The following is a 23059-nucleotide window of genomic DNA, read 5'->3' as shown; positions in this document are numbered from 1 at the left end:
CGAGCGATATCGCCTCTATCACTTGTTTCCGTTTCAGTTGGTTTCAGGGAAGTTACAAACTTCTTCTTCTAAACCGCAGCTGTGATGAACAGATCCAGAGGCACAGTTTCATTTCTGACACACGCTCAAATAGTGGTTTCAACAAGTGTAGAATCTCTTTCTCGATAGAAAACATACAGAAAACACTATATCGTGTTTACCTAAAAGTTTTGTTGTGCATGTATACGCAACGTGATGCCAGCTCCAAATGTTTGCATGTCCCTTGACCTGTGGGGAAACCTATGTTGATGTGTCAACTTATACAGACAGTCCATAGTCCTGAGTACTTTGTTTCACTGTAAATAAAGGCTGATAGGTGGAGAGGTTTGGACACTGGAGGTCATCTTGTTACTTCTTCCTGTGTGTATATGGGGGTTTCCTCTCCAGAGCGGGACAGCCTGACGACCCCCTCCTCACTATCACACACTGCTGGTATTAGTCTAATTTCTGGGACAGATGTTTCTGTTATCGTCCCAGTGTTTCCCACCATTCTTGCGCTCTTGTATGTGTGTGTGTGTACATGTAGGTATGCATGTGAGGCCCTGTGTTTTTTCTCCGTCAGGTCTCCAAGGACCCCCCCTCTTTAAACAGGATGTGGCAGTTATCTGAAAGCCATGGTGACACAGAGGGTTTCCTGTCAGCGTGGGCAGGTCTTACAACTGATAATAGTGAATCTGTTCTAGTGAAGTTGAGATGAGGATTAACAATGGACTAATTTTCTGAACATCCTTTGCTCCTTGGTAAAGAAAAAGAACACATAACAAATAGGTATTATAAATGCACAAAGACAAAATTATCTCTTTATTGTTCTATTGTGAGTGTGAATTATCAAAAGGATTAAAAAACTTGAAGATGGTAGATAATTGCACATAATTGCAGTGTGCATAAACATCACGTGGCCACGTGCGTGACCTACTTCCGAATGATTGGGGGTTTACACCAGCAGTCCACCCACCATATGATGAAGCAGCCTGTGTTCAAGAGCTCTCGGTTAAATCTGAGAGACTTGTTGAACTTGTTGTTCCTTCTTTTTTAACATCGAGCCTCTATTTTCTTCTCCCTCTCTCTCAGTGATCCTGAACAGACTTAATGCATTCTTTCCACTCAGTTTTCTCCCTCTCTCCTGTCTGACCCAGCAACAGTTTAGGCCTCACAACCTCAGCGCACTGGTGGAGAAACCACAAGATAAAATCTATGTACTAAAGCGATTTTCCACATTTGTTTTGGAGGAAATCGCCAATTAGGTCAGTATAAGTCTTTGGGACTTCATTAGTTGTCTATATGTGTTTGCATGCATGCGAGTACAAAGAGGGAATGTTGTGCAGACTGTTTGTGTAGTTTTAACAAGGCTGCTTGTGGGCGACACCCTCAGCCCATCTGCAGTTCTTTGGGCAATAACGCTTTCAGCTTTTTCCTGCCTTTCCCTCTTATCCCTGTGAGTGTTCAACCAAAGTTCAGCTAATTCAATCAATGCTCGATGACTCACACCACAGTGTCCCCTTCCACACACACACACACACACACACACACACACACACACACACACACACACACACACACACACACACACACACACACACACACACACACACACACACACACACACACACACACACACACACACACACACACACGCACACGCACCATGGTGTCTGGCGGGATGAGGTTTGTGAGATCAGTGGATGCGTCAGCTTCTCAGCATACTTGTGGAATGATCTCTTGTTCTCCATCCTCATTAGCCACCCAAACTCTCCATGTCTCAGCTGACACAACATCATGCTTTTGCTCTAATGTAGATATGTATTTGTCATTCACTATTTATTTGCTTGTTTCTTGATGTCTCTCATTAACACCAGCCCAGATGTGTCCCTTGTTACGAATAGAGCAGAGACATAAAGCGCCGCCTGGAGCAACTAAAGTTCCTGTGACAAATAAATTTCATTGTCATTGATCACTGACACTATTTTCCAGTGCTGCCTCTCTGTGGAAGACACAGACCTTTTTTTTGTTACTAGTTCTATACTTATTATTCATTGCTGTGTATATTCCTCTTACCTCTATTCTACTCATTTGAGGCAAATCCGACCACAAACTCATTCTATTCAAATGAAAAACGACTCTCAAGCGCAGCAGATGAGCAAATTACGGATTGCGTGTGATTTCCTGTATTTGCATGCCTGTGTGTGTGTCCATGTTTGCATGTGTTTGAATGTCAAACATGCAAGCACATGCAAAAAAAGGCTCCAGATACAGTAATTTCACTGCAGTTCTTGGATGTTGTCGTCGAGGCTGTTATTACTGGTCGAGCCGCCCAGATTTATTGAGCTTCACTGTACAGAGCACTGCACTTAGCCTGATGACTGCCAACAGGAAGGAGAGCAGATGGCTCAGTTACTGTACAGTAAGACGTGAAATATCCACATTACTGAACAAATGTGTCCACAACTTAACATGTCTATTTGATCACATGACCTCAGACATGTGTTTATGTGTGTGTGGGTATATATCTTTGCAGCACTCTAGAGTCATTCATTTATGCTATATTTGCATTTGTGCTTACAACAGGGGCTAAAGGAGGAGTAGGAGCATGATGGAGGTCTCTCAGCAATAAAGAGAGATTTTCATTGAAATGGTCATAAACAGTATATGCTAACAGTACGCTAATCACCTTTTTTGGAGCGATTTTTAACAAAACATGTTGAAACATCACCTGTTACATCCAAAATGAGATCATGTAATCGTTCTTCTACCTTCTACTGTCAAAGGACGGGAGGACAACCTGAAAAAGTGACCTCAGATCACGGACACCACCACTACTCTTTTAGAACTTAACAACTACCACCACTGGAAATGCTAACACCGCTCTCTCACTGGACGTTACACTCCCAATCCTTTTCAGATTAGCGCTCTAAACACTAAGTGCTGAAGCACCACAGACTACTCTGGACCTCATTGAGTCATTTCAACGTACAAAGACCACTGGGAGCTGCCTTTGGACCACACTGTGGGCTGCGGCTATCACACACCGGTGTGCAACGTCCTCCGGGCCTGTCACGAAACACCGGTGGTGTAGCTGTCTCGGCTGATTTTGGTTGTTGAACGTGTAGTGTGTGTACTTTGTCTACAGTTATTGTTAATGTTGGTGGTGGCTATTTCCAATACTGATGAGCAGTGACGGGAGAGGTGTATTTGTTTTTCAAATATCAACTGTCATTCCCCAGAAACGCTTACCCCACCTTTAACTAATTCAACACTCCTTGTACTAGTTCTAAATACAGACATGAAAAGCTGTTCTATTGCTTGGGTAATGTGTAAACATACAGTGCAAACACAGTCTAATATTTCATCACAGTACCATTGGACATTTGCTTTCAGATTATGTAGATCCTTCAATAACAGTAGTTAATCATTAAAGGTGTAAAAACCAAAGATTTCAGGTAAAATGTTGGAGGTGAACAGGCCTGTGTTAAAATCTACAGGCCACACAACATACTAAACATGTATCTGTCTGTTCACTTGTCCATCCTTCATTCTGTCTTTCTGCTTGTTTGTGTGAATAAGCAGGATTTCCAACCTAGAGCTCAGGAAGGCCCTTCCAACAACAACAGACACACACACACTCACAAAGACACACCATGACCAGAGGAAATCAAGGTCAACATGACTATTGTGTGCATGTGTGTGTTAGAGGGAGAGAAAGACAGAGACAGAGGAGGTTCTGTACTTACATTACCCCCTGGTGAATCATAATCTCTCCTCTTATCCCTGGTGGAGGGGGGGCATAGAAGTCTGCCTGTATTGTTTCAATTTCTCTCATTGGAATAAAGAGACTGCTGTCGTGAGGCGAACACTGTTCATTGTGTTGATAGAACAAATCTGAAAGAACCATATTTAGCAGATGTTCTCTTGTTTCTCTCTCATTTGCTCTTTGTGTGTGTGTGTGTGTGTGTATGTGTGTGCGTGTACATGTATGCGGGCAAATGTGCTTGTGGCACAGAGACATAGTTTAAGATGTTAATCCTTTAAAAGCATCTAAAACACTGGGCTGGTTTAGTTAAGCGTTAATGACAGCACTGTAGGTTGGTTTACCTTGGCTGAGAGAGAGAGAGAGAACATCCTTTTATTACCTTAGACACATACCTTATAAATTATGGGATGTTATATACAAGGGGTGGACAAAAATAACAATAACAGCAACCAAAAACAATCAATACTACGTATGTTGAACTAAAACTTTCAAAATGAGGTTTTGTTGTGTCAGATTCAGTTGTAGTGTAGTTGCTGAGGCTGTAGTCATATTGTTGTTGTGAGATGTTTTTATCTCCCAACCCCCCGCCCCCAAAATCCATTCTCTGTAATGTTAGAAGGGTTAGAAAACAAAAGGCACAGAGATTCCCTGTAGATGGGGCAGCCTTGGCTGGGACATGCCAAGGCTCTGTTACTCTCTCTCTGCCTCGCAGGTCTACTGGCACACACTATTACACACACACACACATGCACACAATGTACACACTCAATCACATTATTAATCAGCCACTCAACTCAATCCTTTCACCCATTTGTTGCCCTCCACCCCTCCCAACGCTTTGCCCCAAGACTCATCGCCAAGGTAACAGTCAGCACTCAGCTGCTACCAGACATCCTGGCAAGGTGAGGACACACACACACACACACACACACACACACACACACACACACACACACACACACACACACACACACACATGTACTTCTGGCTTAGTGAGGACACACATTGGCATAATACATTCCCTATAGCCCCCTTATCCTAACTTAAACCACCACAACTAAATGCCCCACCCAAACCAAACATAAACCCATAAACACTAATCCTAGACAGAAAACCAAATCTAACAGCCCATTGAAAGAGGGTCCGAAAGTGAGGACCGGACTAAATGTCCTCACTTTCCCATAATGTCCTAACACTGTAAGTTTTATTTGGTCATAAAAGTCCTCACAAATATATTTGTATGAGAACACACACACAGGTTTACGCGACTACCCTATAGGACTTTGCATTGGACATTTCATTGTGGACAGTCTAACGCTAAACCAGCCAAATCACTGAACCTAACCATGACCAATTCACACCAAACCCTAACTCCAACCAAACCACAATTCTTATTTTACCCCTTAACTTAACTTAACTAGCATTGAAATTGTTCCTCTTTAGGAGCCAGCTTTGGTCCCCATGAGTTCTACTAGTCAGTGCACACACACTCAATGTCCGTCCTGTCCACTGGATCACTATCTAAAATAGTTGAACAATGAGAAATCTCCCTAATCACTCATAAGACAACAAGAGAACAAAAATATTTTCATAATGACACATTCAGGGCACAAGTGTGTGACCCATCATTTCCTCACACACAGAGGAACATATGAAATCAAAAGTGTTTCTCCGTCATGACCACGTCAGACAAAACATTTTCCATAATCGAAACTCTGTACCCAGCAGATTCAGTGTGGAAGAGCAGGAGGCGGAGAGAAAAGAAGCAGCGGAGGAGGAAGCTTGTGTTGGTTTCCGTACCTGATAACCCTCCATCCTCTGTCTCCCTGCCGTCCGACCTGTCAGACGCTGTTTCCTGGAATTCTGATTCCTGAGGGGAGTGCGTGGGGAGGGAACACAAAGGCATACTGTCAGTCACAGTAAGGTCATCACTGAATAACAAACACATCAATCTAATGGGCACAGCCAAGTCACAATCACGTCACTAAGGACAGGCCTGCATGAGGCTGAATAAAGAAAGGTGTAGTTAAGGGGCAATAAAACGGCCGCAGATCATAGTGTAGAGGTTAAATTTAGACCAAAAAGAAAAAAAACAATAAAATCCCTTCCGGGCACAATAGGCCTGTTTAGTAACATTGTGACTGTGATTGATTCACAGCTCTGTAGAATGTGGGGTCACATATAAGCCTGCAGCCAGAGATACAAGTGGATACCTGCTTAGATCCTTCTCAGGCTAAAACCTGCTTTTACAACCTAAATGCCTGAGCCAACACACACACACACACACGTACACACACACACACACACATACACACACTTAGTGTATCTGTAAATACAGTTCAGATCAAAGTTTGAGGCCAGTGTTAGCACAGTATGTTCTGTGGGTTACTAGTTATGTTCTTTGCTCTCTGTCGCCCTGTTCAATCCAGCCTTGGCTAATCTTTTACTACTGTGTCTTGCTGTATGTGTGTGTGTGTGTGTGTGCATGAGAGCGATAATGGTACTGAAGAGGTTGCATGATATGTTCCTAGTCAGACATTATTTTTTGAACCACACTCTCTTTGTCCCTGTGTGTGATTATTGTTCCGAACGCTCTGATGTGTCAGGGGGTTCAGCTCAGGATCAAGACAGAGCCCCGTAAACTTATTGACCTTCAAGGGAAGGTTTAGAGTTCAATGCGACAACCGTATTATCACACACTGATACCGACACACACATGCACACACACAGATAAAGCATTGGATCAGGGGATCAGAGCTGCATCTGTTGTGTTTGCTGACTTAACAAAGACACTAATGATTAAGTCAGAAGAATTGCACACTGTGGAATGACACACAGAGCTGGAACATGATATCTAGAACATGACATCTTGTGCTCTTCATTCTCACACAAACCCTCGTTTTTCTTAAAAGACATACTGCACATAACGTCTTTTCCCATTATCTGTCACTAATTGCCTGCAGCATCACGTTCAGCCCCCAGGGCGCTATACAACAAGGGGGGTGGGGCTATTCATTTGCGCCTTGAAGGCAGGAATCACTAAAGGCTTTTGGCTGTGATTTGTGTGGTCAGCTGATAAGAGGCTGCAGGGGTCCATGCACATGCTCAGATCACGCCTGTGCTCCAGTGGGTCAATCAGTGTTTTTTGAACCATCTGTCAAAATCCCACTTCAATGAAGAACCAGCCCTGGGTGGTACACGTGCTTGATATTAACTCTGCTGAAGGAAACATTGTGAAATCGCCTTCCTGTTTCAGAAGAAAATAGGAAACTCGATTGAAGTAGATAGGCACAGGGCGCATACCTTCGCCAAGGCCCAACAGTTCCCTTAAGTACAATCATGGTGCAGCAAATTTCACACATTCATAGAAATCTGTTCCCTGAATGTTCGTGAATATTTTCAAAAGACGATTATTCTTGTAAAAATTGGTAAAATGTTGAAAAACATCCTATTTCGCAATGGTAGAAAAATAAAAAAATATATTTTCTGGATCCGGCCCCTGATCTAGATCTGCACCCAAATGTAATGTGTTCTTTCCTGACCCACACCACATCCTTCCACCAAGTTTTGTGGAAATCTGTTCAGTTGTTTTTGTGTAATGCTGCTAATTAACAGACAAACCAACCAACAAAACAGATATGGGTGAAAAACAAACCCTCCCCGGTGGAGGAAGAAAACGGTTGTGCAACTCAATCTGACACAACAATAACAGCTATGACGGGGGAGGGGTCGTTCTATACATTCACAACCTTATTAACCATGGAGGAGTGTTGTGTTGTTGGCCAATGAGCAACTCTGCTGCAGTTTTATGGGGAGGCTCTTACAAGGTAGTCAAAGAGCTCTTTTACATCTGAGTACTGGTTCCAGTCGGCTGGATGTTTTAGTTGTCAAGGAATTTAAAAAACCCTAATTCCTGCCACAATAAATCAACCATGTGTTTTGATACTATCCCGGCACGTCTCTAAACTGAGGCCTTATCAAACTGACAATCCTCCGGCCTAAAACCATCAGCCCCGCCAGATGTCTGAACATCTGCTGGTCAGATATCTCCCGCTGGATGAAGTAATCAGCTGTGTAAATTCCAGGATTCCCACTAAAACCGCCTCCTCCCTCTCATTCCCCTGCAGCCTCCACTGCTGATCAGCATTATTGATCAGAGTGAGCAAGGCTTTACATAATGTGTCATTCTCTTCTCTGAATAAGGAGGAGGACGTTGTGCATGATAGATTTTTGGTTGAGACGTAGAAACAATACTTTTGACTTGCACAACACACGCAGACACACACACACACACACACGCAGACACACACACACACACACACACACACACACACACACACACACACACACGTTGTTGTGTTTACAGAGATCAGGAAACACAGATCTTGTTGAACAGGAGCTCAGGACACATTTCACTGACACCCTATACCTCCAGTCACTGAGCGCCCTGACCTCAGAGTGGCTCTGTCAGTGTGCACATGTGTATGTGTGTGTGTGTTTTGACATTTCTACCTTATTACAAAAGAATAAAAGTTATAGTCTAATGAGGAATGAAGGGTTTAAATGCAACCAGAGGCTCATGTGCTTCTGCTTAGTTTAACTCTTACACAGAGTAGATCAATGATTTCATTTGGGTTCTACACTCCCTCTTGTGGTTATATAATGTATTACACAAGCTCTATTATCAACTGCAAGGCCATTTGGCTATATATTTGTTTGTCTAGGTATATGTGTGTGTGTGTATTATGCACAGTTTTTATAGATTTATTCTTTATATTTGTATATATGTGGTTTGGTGTGTTATGTGCCTGATACATTGCTGCTGTAACACAAGGATTCCCAGTTTGAGATCAATAGAGTACATCCATCCATCCATCTATCTATCTATCTATCTATCTATCTATCTATCTATCTATCTATCTATCTATCTATCTATCTATCTATCCAGCTAAGAGAATACCAGTTGGCTACAACGTTAACAGCCTTCTTACCTCGGACTGTAAGATTATTATGGAGGGTCTGGGGATTTGAGGATATTTCAGCTCCAGCTCTGGACTACACTCCAGCTCATCATCCTCTGAGCTCAGCGAGAGGCTATGGCAGTGTGGAGGTGACTCGAAGCCTGGCTCATCATCTCGGTTCTGCATGTGGCAAATAGAGTTTGAGCTGGTCTCATTTACTTCTCTGGTTCTGGTGTGTGATTGGCTGGAGATACAGCTGACAGTCCTGTGAGGCTGGACGTGCTCCTCCTGTGGGCTGCCCCGTGGAGCTTCTGGCTGGGAAACAACTGGACCTGCAGCTGGAAGCCTCTGGTTGTTTCTACTCCTCCTGGAGTTGTTGGGCTCCAGAGGTGTTGGTGGGTCGGGATTGACGTCGGATGGATTTCCAAAGCAGTGGCCCAGAGATGAGCAAGGTAGTCCATGCATGCTGGTGGATTCACAAGTTACCAAAAGAGACAATAAAACAAACCCTAACTGCACTGACATCAGGTGGATTTGGGGTTTCCCAGTCTTTGGAGCAACATCAGTTTATGTGGATTTTCTTCTTGTGTATAATCAAACACTAGAGCGGAGGCTAAGCAATTCCCAAGGAGGAACATACATCCTTACCTTAAAGAGGGATGAAGGAAAAAACTCTAAAGGTTAATGCACAAGAGGACGTTCATTTTGACCCATTTATTACTGAGAATCGTCCTTCGTCTCAAAATGTCCTCTTGCAGCATTAATTGTCCATTTGTCCAGTAGCAGCTACACAAGTTACGTCATCAGTGTACCCCAGACTTCACCTTAAAAGTCCAGACTCTGTTGGTCACTAGGTCGATCTGTCGTCACATCATCCTCTCATTCTCAGAGGACAGATTCCCAGGCTGGTTCTCAGGGGCTCTTCCCTGGTGGCGTGCAGGCAGGGGTCCCTCTCCTCTCTGCCCTTCACAGTGTTTGCCTCCCTGACGACCTGCATGCACATGAGCATCTCAGGCTTTTTGTGTGTGTGTGTGTGTGTGTGTGTGTGTGTGTGTGTGTGTTGCAGTGTGTCGGGGCTTGGTGTCCCATTACTCGAGCAGGTAGTCCCTGGTCTGCTGTGAATTTGGAAGCTGGGGTTGGGCTCCACTGTTCCAGCAGGACTCTGGTTACCATCTGATCTGAGGTCAGTCACTGATACACTCGCTCCACAACTCAGCACTATGACTGAATGAACTGGTCTGATCACAGAGCAGCAGGGCCGCAGTGTAAAGCTTATTAGAGTGTTACAGATGGTTGAATATGAGAGTTCAAGTTACAGGCAAACACTGTAAAGTGATAGGCCTCAGACGAGAAAGAGAAAGGAGGAGAGCGTCGGAAAGAGAAGGAAAGACTGAGATATACATTTTTTTATTAATTTATATTATTATTACCATTATTTTATCCTACTCAATGAATTGCATTTTTTTCTTATCTCGTTACTGTTCAGTTGACATTCATGCCAACATGCCAATAAAGTGGACAGAGAGCGAGAGAGAGAGAGAGAGAGAGAGAGAGAGAGAGAGAGTGAGCGAGAGATAAATAGAGAGAAAAAGGAAAGAGAGAGAGAGAAAAGGAGAGTGAGAACAAATGTTTGAAAGCGAGAAAGAAAAAGAGAGACAGAGAGAAAGAAAGAGAGAAAAGAGAGAAAGAAAGAAAGAGAGAGAGAGCATCCCCCTCACAGAATGAGTGAGTGATGCAGGAGAAACCCAGCTGCCCTCAGCTGACGTCCACTTAAATATTCATACAATCACATACAGCAGACTCACATCTATATTTCATTCAGCCTGGTCTACTGGTAAATATGTATTTTTTTACAAGACCACATCAAACGCAGCATTATGACAAAAAATATGGCAAAAATACAGAGCATCTTATTAAACTTAGTAACTGTTGTGATTCAAGATCAACCGAAACAGTCTCAGGAGTCAGAATTAAACTAGAGCAACAAGACGTCTTGCATTGTAACAAAATAAAAGGTTTTCCTCACAGGAAAATTCAAAAGCACGTACAACTGGAGTTAGAGATGAATTGTTGTCCAACTGTTGCAGGTGACCAGTTCAAATGATAGAGCTGCATTTTGGTGAGTTTTAAGCTAACAGCAATAAAAAGATGGAGTGGGGAGTGTGGTGTGGTGGGATGACCTCAGGGAAAGAAAGAACCAGAAATGTTCTGGGGGAGGGGACAAGTCACATGACTCATCAAACATAGGTGTAACATATCTGGATTGGATTGATTGACAGGGCAGACACACTGATTCTTAAAAGATGATGCAGTTACACTTTACAAATGTAAATGTCCAATGTTGTGAGCACAACAACTAAATTCTGTTCACTTATTCTGTGATGGAGGTAGAACTCTCAGAGATTATTGTGTATTATGGTGTAAAACCAAATTTATTGGTGAAATATTGGGTTATTGAGAAGATGTTCTTTGTCATTTTGTGAGAACAAACCATTTAAAGAGTGTATTTGCTGACCTCTAGTGGTTTATGCTTAGCAGCAGTGGTGTCTGGTTTTGTCTTTGATCTCTAGTGTAATTTAGTCCTTTCTAAAACATAAATGACGATTAAATCACTTTAAATGTACAATGTTCACCAACAAAATTATTTTTTTCTTAAAAAAAAGAAGAAAAAAAAAAAGAAAATATATATATACAGTATATGCATGTGTGAGCGTCTGACAAATTCAACAGTGAGTGAAATATACAATATCTCAACAAGATGTTTACTCTATCAGGGAAGAAAATACAAACCCAGATACATTGAAACACTGTTGTCAGGAAGAAGTGTTCAGTCCACATTGATGCACAACATGAAAAATATAATACAAGATATAATATGATATGTTATAGTTTAATATAACATGATATAGTTTAATATAATATAATACTACATGATATAATATAATATAACATAATAAAATATAAGCTTAATTCCATTCTAAAACTGTAACTTTATCATTTAATACCATGTGATTTGTATTTAGATTGTAGAAGTTCCACCTCCTGCAGCGGTGAGCCGGGTGCCTACGTCATTGTGACGTACGGAGCCGGTGCCTGTCGACCTGCATTGATTCATTCGTAGTTACCAAGTTTGTAAGAATGTGTTTAACTCAGTGTTTATTATGTTAGTTAAACGTTTCCACTGCATCACAACGTGCGCACATGTTTAACTGAACTACAGGGTTTGACGTAACGTGTGTAGCTCGTATGTTAAACGTTAGCGCAGGAGCTAGTTAGCTAGCAAGCTAACTGCATGATTTTCGTGTTAACAGCTGAGTCGTGTTGTGAGTTCACACGTATAAACATGAGTGTCAGTGAAGCTAGTGAGTTGCTGGGTGTTAGCTTAACATGTGGGCTGTCGTGTACAGATGAAGCTGGCTAACTCCTAGCTCGCAAGCTAACTGTGTGAGCTAATTGATTATCAGGTATTTTCACAGGAATCTTTCCGCTGTGATCATAACCCGTTTATCTACGTTTCCCCTGATGTAGAGAGAACCGGGGGATTGAGCAGCTCAGCACTCAGCGCTGCGGTAGAGATGTCTGGTCGTGTGTACGCCAGCATCCTTCAAAGAGCCTCCAGCTACACACTGTCTTCTACCAGCCCACTCCAGGTTTGTATCCTGACACACTTCTGGTTCAACTCAGCCTGATCTGAGGTGGGTTACATTCTAATGTTGTCATCACCTGTTTTCCATCCAGCATGTCCACCTTGTAGCACTCCCCTCCTCTCAGCCTCCACCAGCCACCCGCTGTCCCTTCCCATCCTGGACAACCTTCAGATCCGTCCACCTGCGCTCCAGTGGTGAGGGGTCAGCAAGCTGGTCTCAAAGAGGACGGCGCTTCTCCACTAATCAGGATCTAGACTTCCAGCTCAACCGGCTCCAGGTCAACAATATCCTGCGATCTAATGAGCAGGTAATGCACATCTATATATCTGTCTTCAGGATCCATCATCCATCCATCATCCATACTGCTCATCCTAGCTGACGTCAGGCGAGAGGCAAACAGGTCACCAGGCCATCACAGGGTGGACATACAGAGACAATCAACCATTCACACTCACATTCACAGCTACAGTCATTTTAGAGTCTCCAATTAACCTAACACCTTTCTTCAGGATAACATATTAAAAATACTTTTTGGATATCGAAGCTGCAGTATGTGAGGGAGGAGCAGGCTGAAAATGGGCCATGTTTTGGTTCCAACCTCATTTTCTCTTTTTAACTAAGATATTTCCACCGTGCTGACTCGAATGTGCCCAACGTGCATTCCCGGGGGTATTTTCCATCTTCAACTAATTAAACTAGTCTAACTGGGGACGGCCGTGGCTTAGGGGTTAGAGCAGTCGTTCTCTCACAGAAGGTTGGCGGGTCAATCCCAGTCTTCCCTATTCTGAATGTCGAAGTGTTCTTGGGCAAGATACTGAAATTGCCTCTTCTCCTAGAGAAGCTGCACATAGATGTATAGAATGAATGGATGAATGTAAAACTTTAAAGCGCATTGAGAGGTCATCATGACTAGAAAAGCGCTATATATATATATATATATATATATATATATATATATATATATATATATATATATATACACACACAGACTATTTAACTTTTACCAGAGGTGTGATTACTCAAATCATTCCAATAATAGTCAGGTTACACCCCTAAATAAAACTAATAATGTACATTTATTTATCCGTCCATGTGTTTTCTAGATTGTGAATTTGCCAGAGTTTGATAGCAGGGGACTCAGTTCTGTGACCAAGTTTGAGAGTAACCAGGTCGCTGCTAACACGCCTAATGAGGACCGTCGCAGTGCAGCCACCTGCCTCCAGGTTTGTATCTTCTCTCCTCTGCTGGTGCATTCAGCTCGCTACCCCCCCCCCCCCCCCCCTTTTTTTTTTGTAAAATGGCTTTTATTTTCTCTTCTCTAGTCAAAGGGCATGCTCTTTGGAGTGTTTGATGGTCATGGGGGTTGGGCGTGCGCCCAGGCTGTCAGTGAGCGACTGCTGTACTACATCGCAGTTGCAATGATGCCCAAGAGGGGCTTGGAGGAGCTTGAGAACAGCATGGAGTACGGCAGACCTGTTCCTCCTATCCTGCAGTGGTACAAACACCATGCTGACCTCAACTATCGTGACTCTGCTTCGCTCTACATCAACCACCTCAGAGTCTTCTGGCAAGATTTACTGGAGAGTGAGGAGCATGGTGACGGCATGAGGTAAGTTTACACGTGTGTGTGTGTTTATACATATACAGACAGGTGACAAATGAAAGGAAAAACAGAACATAATATTCCTTTGTAGCACCACATGATGCCAGAGCAGCTTCAATGCACCTTGACATTGTCTCTACTGGAACTGTACTGGAGAGATGGAACAATAATTTTCTAGAAGATAGTCCCTCAGTTGTTCTGGTGACTGCGAAGAACACAACATCATTTTACATCATACTCATCAAATCCTTCAGGGATGTGTTGGACCCTGTGTGGAGGAATCTGCATGAGCTTTGTTTCTCCACAAACTTACGAGGATCTTTTCTTTCTTTCTTTCCTTTTAGCCCCTTTGATGCTCTGGAATGTGCTTTCAAGCGTCTCGACGCTGACATCTCCCTGGAGGCTCAAGTCCCTCTTTCCAACGACCTGATGAAAAGCACAGCCATCCAGGTAATAGGATGAACCTTTTTTTGCTGCTTCAGCGTTTTCAAGCTCACTCAACATTAACACGCATGCATCATCATCTGCTCAGGTGGCGTTCGCCGGTTGCACTGCCTGTGTGGCTCACGTTGGCACAGATGGGATCCACGTGGCAAATGCTGGCGACTGCCGAGCAGTACTGGGGGTGCGGGAGGAGGACGGTTCATGGAGTGCTTTACCCCTGTCACAGGACCATAACTCGCAAAACCAGACTGAGATGGAGCGAATCAAAGCCCAGCACCCGTCGTCAGAGAGACACACGGTGGTCACAGATGATAGACTGCTGGGGGTGAGAGATCTTTATGATTTAACTGGCACTGTACAGTGAGTTGACAGTTATATTGTAACAATAAAGTCACTGGTTTGTAAACTTTTCTGGTGTCGACAGGTTCTGATGCCCCTGCGTGCTTTCGGTGACGTGAGGTTCAAGTGGAGCTATGAGTTGCAGCAGAGCATTTTGGCCAATCTGGAATCTGGAGTGGATCTGGACTCTCTCAACCTGTACCAGTACACTCCACCTAACTACCTAACTCCCCCCTACCTGGACGTGATACCTGAGATAACGTATCACAAGCTCAGACCTCAGGACCGCTTCCTGATTCTCGGCACCGACGGGCTGTGGGATGAACTGGGAAACGAGGAGGCTGTGCGACTGGTTGGAGAGCACCTGAGTGGGATTCACCTGCAGGTTGGTTTGCCGAGTGATAGTGACGAGTATTTTTATTTCACAGCATAACTTTTATATAAACCTCTCAAACATTTCCTCTGTTGTTTCCTCTCTTTTTTCCCCAGGCTCCAGTTTCTTCGTCTCAGAAGCAGCTAAAATTGGGTACCATGCTTGAACTCTTGCTGAAACGCCGGGCCCGGGCCTCCCCCGCCCTGGACACCAACTCTTCCACGCACCTCATCAGACATGCCCTCGGCACAGGGGAGTATGGAGAGATATGCCAGGGGAGACTGGCCTCTATGCTTGCTCTGCCAGAGGACCTGGCTCGAATGTACAGGGACGACATCACCGCGACTGTGGTGTATCTGAACTCTGACCTGGCCAGACCTCACCACAGCTAACAGAATCATTTCTTCTCACAGTGGTGGGCAGAGAGAGAGAGATAAACTATTGTCAGGGATGCAAAGGTTCATCATTACAATCTGTTACATACATTGAAATATAAATGCTTTTAACTGAAGGGACAGGTTACAGCTTCGTATCGTGTACAGCTACTTTCTTTGAATATCACTGTTCCATACAGTTACACGGGTCACATATTCATGTTTGCAGCATTTTAACATGTCAAAATACACATTTTTGTACTCTGTGTATTCATGAAGGACATTATAGACATTTATATCTAAGTTGCAATGTAAGTTGAAATGTTGAGACTAAATACAAAGCTACAGAATATTGCACACACTCCCTTTTTTCTTTGTCTTGCACAGTTGCTTTAGACAATCCATCTTTGTCTTGTTATGTCCTGTTTACCTCTATGTAAAATGTGAAGTATACTTAAAAACTTTGTCAAAGTGTGCTGTCTGTAATGTGATTGTCAGATGTATTTAAGTTGATACTGGGAGAGAGGTGTACATGCTTCATATTAAACAAATGTGAAATTTTACACTTCTTGAGTGATTTTTAACCACAGAGACATTTTGGATTAAAAAGCGATGAAACAAAGAGGCTGACTTATTTTTGTCTAAATATAGAGAATGTGATGTGTTCAAGCTGAACGGGAAACGGTTTTCAAAATAAACAGCGATCGTATTCCATCACGTCAGTGTCATGGGAGACTCCAGTGTTTGGTAAACACACACAAAAGTTCAGCCCAACGGTCTAATTATCTAACCAGTAAAATCAAAGTGGATTTATGTTTCTCAATGCATGCTGTTAGTGTTGTGTGTCTTTCTGAAGTTCCTCATTTACTAGGGAAGAATTTCACAGGTTATTAAAACAAATGGCAGAAACTAAATCTTTTTTAAAAAGTGAGAGGGCAAAGCATCACCTGCATAAACACACACCTGCATTACTTCATGGTGCCTGAACTGCACCCCCAGCGTCTTTTGTTTTTCACCAACCTCTCACTGATAAAATCAAACAACCGCTCGGCCTCAACAGGAGCAACACGATCACTGTTGCCACAGGCAGTTTGAAGAATGAATAATGGTGACTGGATTTTGGTCTGGAAAATGATTAATTAAATAAATTATATTGACTGAGGAACCCTGAAGGTGTAAAACCAGTAAAAAAGGAAAAGAAGCAGATCAAGTGTGGAAGGTTGGTGCAGTGACGGTGGAGAACAGATCTGTTGGGTTTCTATTCTGAAGGAGAAAATGAACAGCAGGAGTTTGGTGGTGATTTTGGTGCTGTGCCACGTCCAGGTGAGTGTTTGACAAGAGAGCAAAAAGGGCAGTTTTTTGTTTTTATTTTATTTTACTTTCCGTCTTTGTGATGAAGACTTGTAACTTCATCATACAGTAAGAAACATTTTTTAAACATATTTTTTACTAGATATTTTCAAAATCTAAGTTTATAGCAGTTTTTTTCAGTAAAGCAAACCTTTTATTTTTTACTATTCTATTTAATGTGTATTTTTACATACACAGTATATGTAGGTTATTACAATCAGATTCATCACCATGTAGGTTTTTTTAATTAGACAAGGAATTTGCATTAGTGTTTGGTCCATGACAAACATATGAAGTAGAGAAGTAGGGGGAAAGATAAAGCAAAATAAGATGCAATTAAAAGATAGAGATGGGAACCTAAAGTACAACTGTAACAATACAACAAAATAAAATCTATAAAAAATAAAAAATGTATACAAATAAGTTCAATATATTACAGACTGTGCCGAAGATGTGTGTGCAGGTATTCAAGTTGTCTTTGTCTTTGTGTGTGAGAGTTTGTTAAATTTATACTCAAATCTTGTAAAACATTTTGACCTTTTGACGACTGAAAATTATTTAACACCAATTACTTGATTATTTGTAAAATATTACAAATTTTTATGTACAATAGTATCAGTTATGTAGTAATGTAGTAAGTAATGTAAAATATATATGTTACAATATGTTATGGTGTGGTTGTTACAATTGGATAATGTCTGATCCTCAGTGTTTAGCTGTTCTGGCTGCGGCAGGGATCCAACAACGCTGCTTGAACAACAGAGACAACTGCTCCAATAATGAAAACCTTGAGGTAAATCTATCTTTTTTTTAAATCTTAAACTTCCTTTATTGGATTAAATCTGATCTAAATTAAATGTTAAACACCCTGATTTCTCCATCTCCCTCATTGGCCTCCAGCAACTCCCCACCTTTGAGTTTCCCCATGTGGCCGGCAGTTTGAAACGGATGAAGAGGGAGTGGGTCATTCCTGCGATTAACTTCCCCGAGAACGACAGGGGTCCATTTCCCAAATTCATGGTGAAGGTAAATGCTGAAGCAATAAATTAGTTAAACAGTTTTGAATGCATTTGTCCCTCTTGACTGAAATATCTGTATGACTGTGCTCTAGATTAAATCAAGCAATGACGGGAAGGTGGCGATAACGTACAAGATCACTGGACCGGGGGCGGATCAGCGTCCTGAGGGTGTTTTTACTGTTGATCGGCGATCTGGGGTTCTGTACGTGACCCAGCCATTAGACAGGGAGAAGACGGACAAATACATTGTGAGCTGAAACAAAAGCACAACCTCATTTTCCACGACAACATGTCTACATCCTTGTGCTATCAGAACATATGTGCTGTGTGTTGCAGCTGTGGGCCCACGCAATGCAGGAGAAGATCATAGCCGAGGAGCCGATGGAGCTTATCATCAACGTCATCGACCAGAATGACAACGCTCCACAGTTCACTCAGAACCATTTCTACGGCACAGTGAGCGAAAGCGCTGAAGTCGGTGAGAAAAGACACGAAAGCTTCTCAACTCCCCTTTAATTCCTTTAATGTGTATTTCAAGCCACTTGTGTATTGCTGTCAACAGACGACTCCGTGTTAAAGGTGATGGCGGAGGATAAAGACGACCCACAGATGAGCAATGCAATAATTAGGTATCAGATAAAGAATCAGACGCCTCAAATACCCAGAGGGGACATGTTTACCATAAACCCCTGGAGCGGATTGATCAGTGTGGCAGCAGGAGGCCTGGACAGAGAGGTAGAGTAGAAATACAGTATGAACATCGCTCTGTTCTTTCTCATCCCATCCCTCACTTCCTCCAAAACTCACCTCCCTGTGCTAGACCCAGCCACAGTACAAGCTGACCATTGAGGCTGCTGACATGGAGGGCGAGGGACTGGCAGCCACCTGCACCGCTATCATCAGCGTCTCCGACACCAACGATAACGTTCCACAGTTCATCATCACATCTGTGAGTGGAAAAAATACTTAAAAATCTAAATTATATTTAAATATGTAACTTCATTGATTATCATTGTCTTGATTCCACCTCAGATTTCCACATCCGTCCCTGAAAATGCAGCCAGATTGGAGGTCATAAGGTTAAAGGTCACGGATATGGACGAGCCGGGATCTCCCAACGCCAACACTAAATATTCAATAATCGCAGGCAACGAGTGCGGACACTTCAACGTCACCACAGGCGCCAATAAAATGGAGGGAATCATCAAAACAGCCAAGGTCAGCCAACTGTTTGTAGCTCTACCCAACATACACGAGTACGTTATACTTACTTCCTTTCTCTCCGTCTACTCCCAGGAGCTGGATTTTGAGAGCACTCCTGAATTTACTCTGCTGGTGGTGGTGACTAACGAGGTGCCGCCATCCGGGCCGACGTGGACCTCGACGGCCACCGTCACCGTGGCGGTGGAGGACAAGAACGAGCCTCCTGTTTTCAGTCCAGCCGAGATCCTCGTGAGCATCTCAGAGCACGCGAAGGCAGGAAGCTCTGTGGCCGGCGTCAGAGCCGAGGACCCAGATACAGCCAGGAGACAGAGCGTGAGGTGATGGAAACACACGTACACACTGTTTACATGTCGACACATTTATGTTGTGGGTTTCTGTGCATGAACACTCGTCCGATTGAGTTTTTTTCTCCTGCTTCCAGATATAAAATACACAATGACACTGCCCATTGGCTGAGTATCGATAAAGACACCGGCTCGGTCAAAGTAAGAGGCAGCATGGACAGAGAGTCACATTATGTCAAAGACGGCAAATACACAGTCCTGATTTTGGGCTATGACAACGGTAACGTTTTTTAATTTCTACATTTCCTTTTCAATGTTTTATTTCCGATTCATTCAACGGCTATAATGACACACGTTGGACATTCAAGATTCTAAGATTCACTTTGAACATTAACCCCTTTGCCCTTGGTCCCACAGAAAAAAAAAACAATGATAGTAAAATGAGGGATGCTGAGTCTTTCTTCTTCTCTGCTTCCAGACACTGTCCCAGCCACCGGGACAGGAGCCGTGGTCGTGACTTTACTGGACGTGAACGACCATCGTCCTGTGATCAGACAGAGAACAGCCACTCTGTGCAACAAGGACCCTGCCCCTGCCTTGTTGGACATCGTGGACTTCGACGGACCGGGTCACGCTGGACCCTTCATTGTGGAGCTTCAAGGAGAGCACAAGATCAACTGGACCATTAGCACCAACTCCACCAGTAACTCCACTAAATAACACAGTGATGAGATGTAGAAGTTGTGATTTGACCCCTGTGGTGTTAATGCTGCCTCTTTGGCCCCCTCACAGGTAGCATGGCAGCTCTGGCCCCCAAGCGGGAGTTGTCGCCTGGTGACTATCATGTGCTCATGCGTATCTATGATGTCGGCATGCTCTACCAAGACAGCACACTGGCTGTGGAGGTGTGCCAGTGTGAAGGAGCCACTTCCACCTGCTTCATCTCACATTCTGCCCCTCGTCTGCACATTTCTTCTCACGCAACCTCAGTTCTGGGAGTGATTTTTGGTCTTTTGTGTATGTAGCAGGTCTTTCTCACACACCCTATTTCCTACATTTGTTTTTGTTCACTTTATCGTCTTTAGTTTCTCACATTTCTTCCCCTTGACCTCAGTGCTGCTTCTGCTGTTGCTGCTGCTGCTGGTGTTGTTGAGGAGGAGGAGGAGGAGCTCGGAGAAGGACTTCCGTCACCTTGAAGATATGCCCAGGGACAACATCTTCCTCTATGATGAAGAGGGAGGAGGTGAAGAAGACCAGGTAGCGAATGAGAGAAGAAAAGGATATTAGAAATCTTTATACAAGACTTCTTATACAAGAAGTTTCCCATAGTTCATTTACAGCTCACTTTTAGTTCCAGCATCAAAAGATAATATTATTTAATATTTTTTGCCAAACGGTGCAGGCATAGAATTGGGGCCTTACTTTGCACACTTGTTACACATTTAACAACATGACCTTGATTAACAGAGGAGGTTGGGGGGTAACTGAGGTCAAATAATGACACACATAGAAGACATATAAAGATAATGAATAACAGATAGTTCTAAAATGATGAGATTAGGTCCAAGTTTGTCCTTTAGGGTGATGTTCCCATTTATTTTAATCATGAATAATGAACTTACGTTGAATCTTTGTCTTTGTCTTTGCAGGTTCAGCCACTTGAACCATGTTCTCTCCAGCACCTCCTGCTCAAAACTAATTGGCTCTAATATAAATCTAGTGCTCCACTGAAATAACTAGACACAAAAGAAACTACACCTCCCCTAGTGGTCAAAATAACACATCACATAATGGCTCCTACAGATAATGATTATATTAAAGGTCCAGTGTGTAAGATTTAAGTGAAAGGGATCTATTGGCAGAAATTGAATATAAAATAATCCTAGTGTTGTTTTCACTAGTGTGTTATAATTAACTACTATAATTTTTTTTTCTTTACCCTGGAATGGGCCCTCTATATTTAAATACTTTATATTTACATTAGGAGCAGGTCCTCTCTACAGACTAGACAAATTAAACACCTTTTGAGTTTTTATGACAACTGAAGGTTACCACAGGTTCTCTAAGGGGAGGGTGAGGTGAGGGGCATTCAGCTGCAACATGCAACTTCACCACTAGATGTCACTAAATGTTACACACTGCATCTTTAAACCACATCATCCAGTCGAGATGAGTTGTGTGGCTAATTTTGTTGAAGCCACTCCTTGTTTATTCACAGTGAGATATTGAGATGAGATATTGGCAAATGACTGAAAGTGTGTTTCCTCTCTATTCCTCCAGGACTTTGACCTGAGCCAGCTTCAGAAGGGGCCTGATAACTGTCACAAGGTCACTGACGTCTTCCCGACCGTCCAGAGCCGACCCTGCTACCGTCTCCTGCCCCAAGCCAATGAGGAGATATGTACATTTATTGAAAACGTGAGTGATGTTGAAAAGTTATAGAGCTACTTTACCAGAATAACTTGGTTAAGCAAGTAAATATCTGCTGTTTTGTATCAGTGCCAGATGTATTCCATTTTTAAAGATGTCGCTTGTATGTGTGTAGGAGTTCATTATCTCCCTGACTCCCTCTCTAGAACTTGCAAGCTGCAGACAGTGACCCCACAGCTCCTCCTTTCGACTCTCTCCTGGTGTTTGACTACGAAGGAGTCAGCTCTGAGGCGAGTTCGCTCAGTTCCCTCAACTCCTCAGACTCGGACGAGGAGCAGGACTTTCAGAGCCTGAGTCAGTGGGGACCAATTTTCCACAGGTTGGCTGACCTGTACACTCATGGGACAGAGGAGGACGACGAAGACACAGAAACACTGCCGGGAAAAACAGAATGGGTCTGACGGGCCTGTGCGCTTTTAACAAAGATCCTCCAGCTTTGTGTCCATCTGCCCAACATCCTCACACTGCTTTCCACGTTTGTTTACTGCACAAATAATGGCATTTACAGACTAAATAATGTCTAATAATAGTTTTAATAGTGTCCCTACTGTGATCATGTCAAGTTAGCTATTTTGTTTCATTTGTTTGATTGAGCAAATAAAAGTAAACATCATTTCTATTTCATTTATTCTGTGGGATAACATTTCCCTGCATTGGAGGCCCAGTGTTGAAACCTGACGCAGCCTCAACATCAGACTCCACCTCAGCTTCTGTGGAGAAGTTACGTCAACGATAATTTTATAATAACGAAGTGATATCTGCATGTAAAGAGCTGAATGCCACAAAAACACTTTTGCCGCTCAACAAACGTTTTTTTTAGAAGTACCAAAGACACAAGCTAAAAATCAAGATCATCTTTTTTTATCTTTGTATTGCTGTATTTTTTTTAAATAGGCTTTTTGCTTTTACAGAATCATTTCACCCTCATCGTCTGTATTTAATTTTTGCTGTGATTCATGCGATCAAATAAAGTTTTTATTTGTAAATGTTGATTTTATTTCTCTGTACAACGATGTAGGAGGGGGAGTTGATAGTTGGCACAGACAGTATTGATTAAAAGTTTCAACGTGAAAACATGACTTTATCCGCAACGTTATTAAAAAACACACAAAAAAACACTTTTCAGGAAGTTGCCAATAAACTGCAAAAACATTTTTTTTTCAAATCATTCAGTGTATGAAATTTGTTCAGAGTGAGCCCTCCTCCCAAACAAAACAATTGCAG

The 23059-nt window shown here is 42.8% G+C and overlaps 2 protein-coding genes across 5 annotated transcripts; both read left to right on the top strand.

The window, feature by feature from the left end:
• The first annotated feature begins 11794 nt into the window (after positions 1-11794).
• Positions 11795-16091, top strand: pdp2 (putative pyruvate dehydrogenase phosphatase isoenzyme 2). 3 transcript variants are annotated; one of them, XM_034587205.1, is made up of 9 exons: positions 11795-11880; positions 12277-12398; positions 12487-12702; positions 13499-13618; positions 13718-14004; positions 14343-14448; positions 14531-14767; positions 14867-15166; positions 15271-16091. In XM_034587205.1, exons 2-9 carry the CDS (start codon positions 12324-12326, stop codon positions 15544-15546), a joined length of 1617 nt encoding a protein of 538 aa, XP_034443096.1. In that variant the 5' UTR covers positions 11795-11880; positions 12277-12323; the 3' UTR covers positions 15547-16091. The 3 variants fall into 3 exon arrangements, with proteins under 3 accessions (XP_034443096.1, XP_034443099.1, XP_034443098.1); XM_034587208.1 differs by having other exon boundaries at positions 11844-11876; XM_034587207.1 differs by lacking the exon at positions 11795-11880 and adding an exon at positions 11892-12071.
• A 460-nt stretch (positions 16092-16551) lies between these two features.
• Positions 16552-22812, top strand: LOC117762686 (B-cadherin-like). Of its 2 annotated transcripts, XM_034587203.1 has the most exons (15): positions 16552-16851; positions 17588-17671; positions 17779-17904; positions 17990-18145; positions 18234-18375; positions 18460-18632; positions 18718-18846; positions 18930-19115; positions 19194-19438; positions 19543-19685; positions 19884-20108; positions 20198-20422; positions 20520-20662; positions 21686-21823; positions 21982-22812. In XM_034587203.1, exons 1-15 carry the CDS (start codon positions 16804-16806, stop codon positions 22234-22236), a joined length of 2418 nt encoding a protein of 805 aa, XP_034443094.1. In that variant the 5' UTR covers positions 16552-16803; the 3' UTR covers positions 22237-22812. The 2 variants fall into 2 exon arrangements, with proteins under 2 accessions (XP_034443094.1, XP_034443095.1); XM_034587204.1 differs by lacking the exon at positions 17588-17671 and having other exon boundaries at positions 16553-16851; positions 17700-17904.
• The last annotated feature ends 247 nt before the right edge of the window (positions 22813-23059 follow it).

This window comes from Hippoglossus hippoglossus, chromosome 6, assembly GCF_009819705.1.
Source record: "Hippoglossus hippoglossus isolate fHipHip1 chromosome 6, fHipHip1.pri, whole genome shotgun sequence".
NCBI classification, from domain to species: domain Eukaryota; kingdom Metazoa; phylum Chordata; class Actinopteri; order Pleuronectiformes; family Pleuronectidae; genus Hippoglossus; species Hippoglossus hippoglossus.
Note: the sequence above shows the minus strand (reverse complement) of the source record. Positions and strands in the feature narration are given on the sequence as shown.

Coding starts and splice junctions, on each gene's coding strand:
- pdp2 (XM_034587205.1), top strand. CDS start 12,324: ATGTCTGGTCGTGTGTACGCCAGCATCCTTCAAAGAGCCTCCAGCTAC. Junction 12,703..13,498: donor TCCTGCGATCTAATGAGCAG/GTAATGCACATC, acceptor TGTGTTTTCTAG/ATTGTGAATTTGCCAGAGTT. Junction 13,619..13,717: donor GTGCAGCCACCTGCCTCCAG/GTTTGTATCTTC, acceptor TCTCTTCTCTAG/TCAAAGGGCATGCTCTTTGG.
- LOC117762686 (XM_034587203.1), top strand. CDS start 16,804: ATGAACAGCAGGAGTTTGGTGGTGATTTTGGTGCTGTGCCACGTCCAG. Junction 17,672..17,778: donor CCAATAATGAAAACCTTGAG/GTAAATCTATCT, acceptor ATTGGCCTCCAG/CAACTCCCCACCTTTGAGTT. Junction 19,116..19,193: donor GAATCATCAAAACAGCCAAG/GTCAGCCAACTG, acceptor GTCTACTCCCAG/GAGCTGGATTTTGAGAGCAC.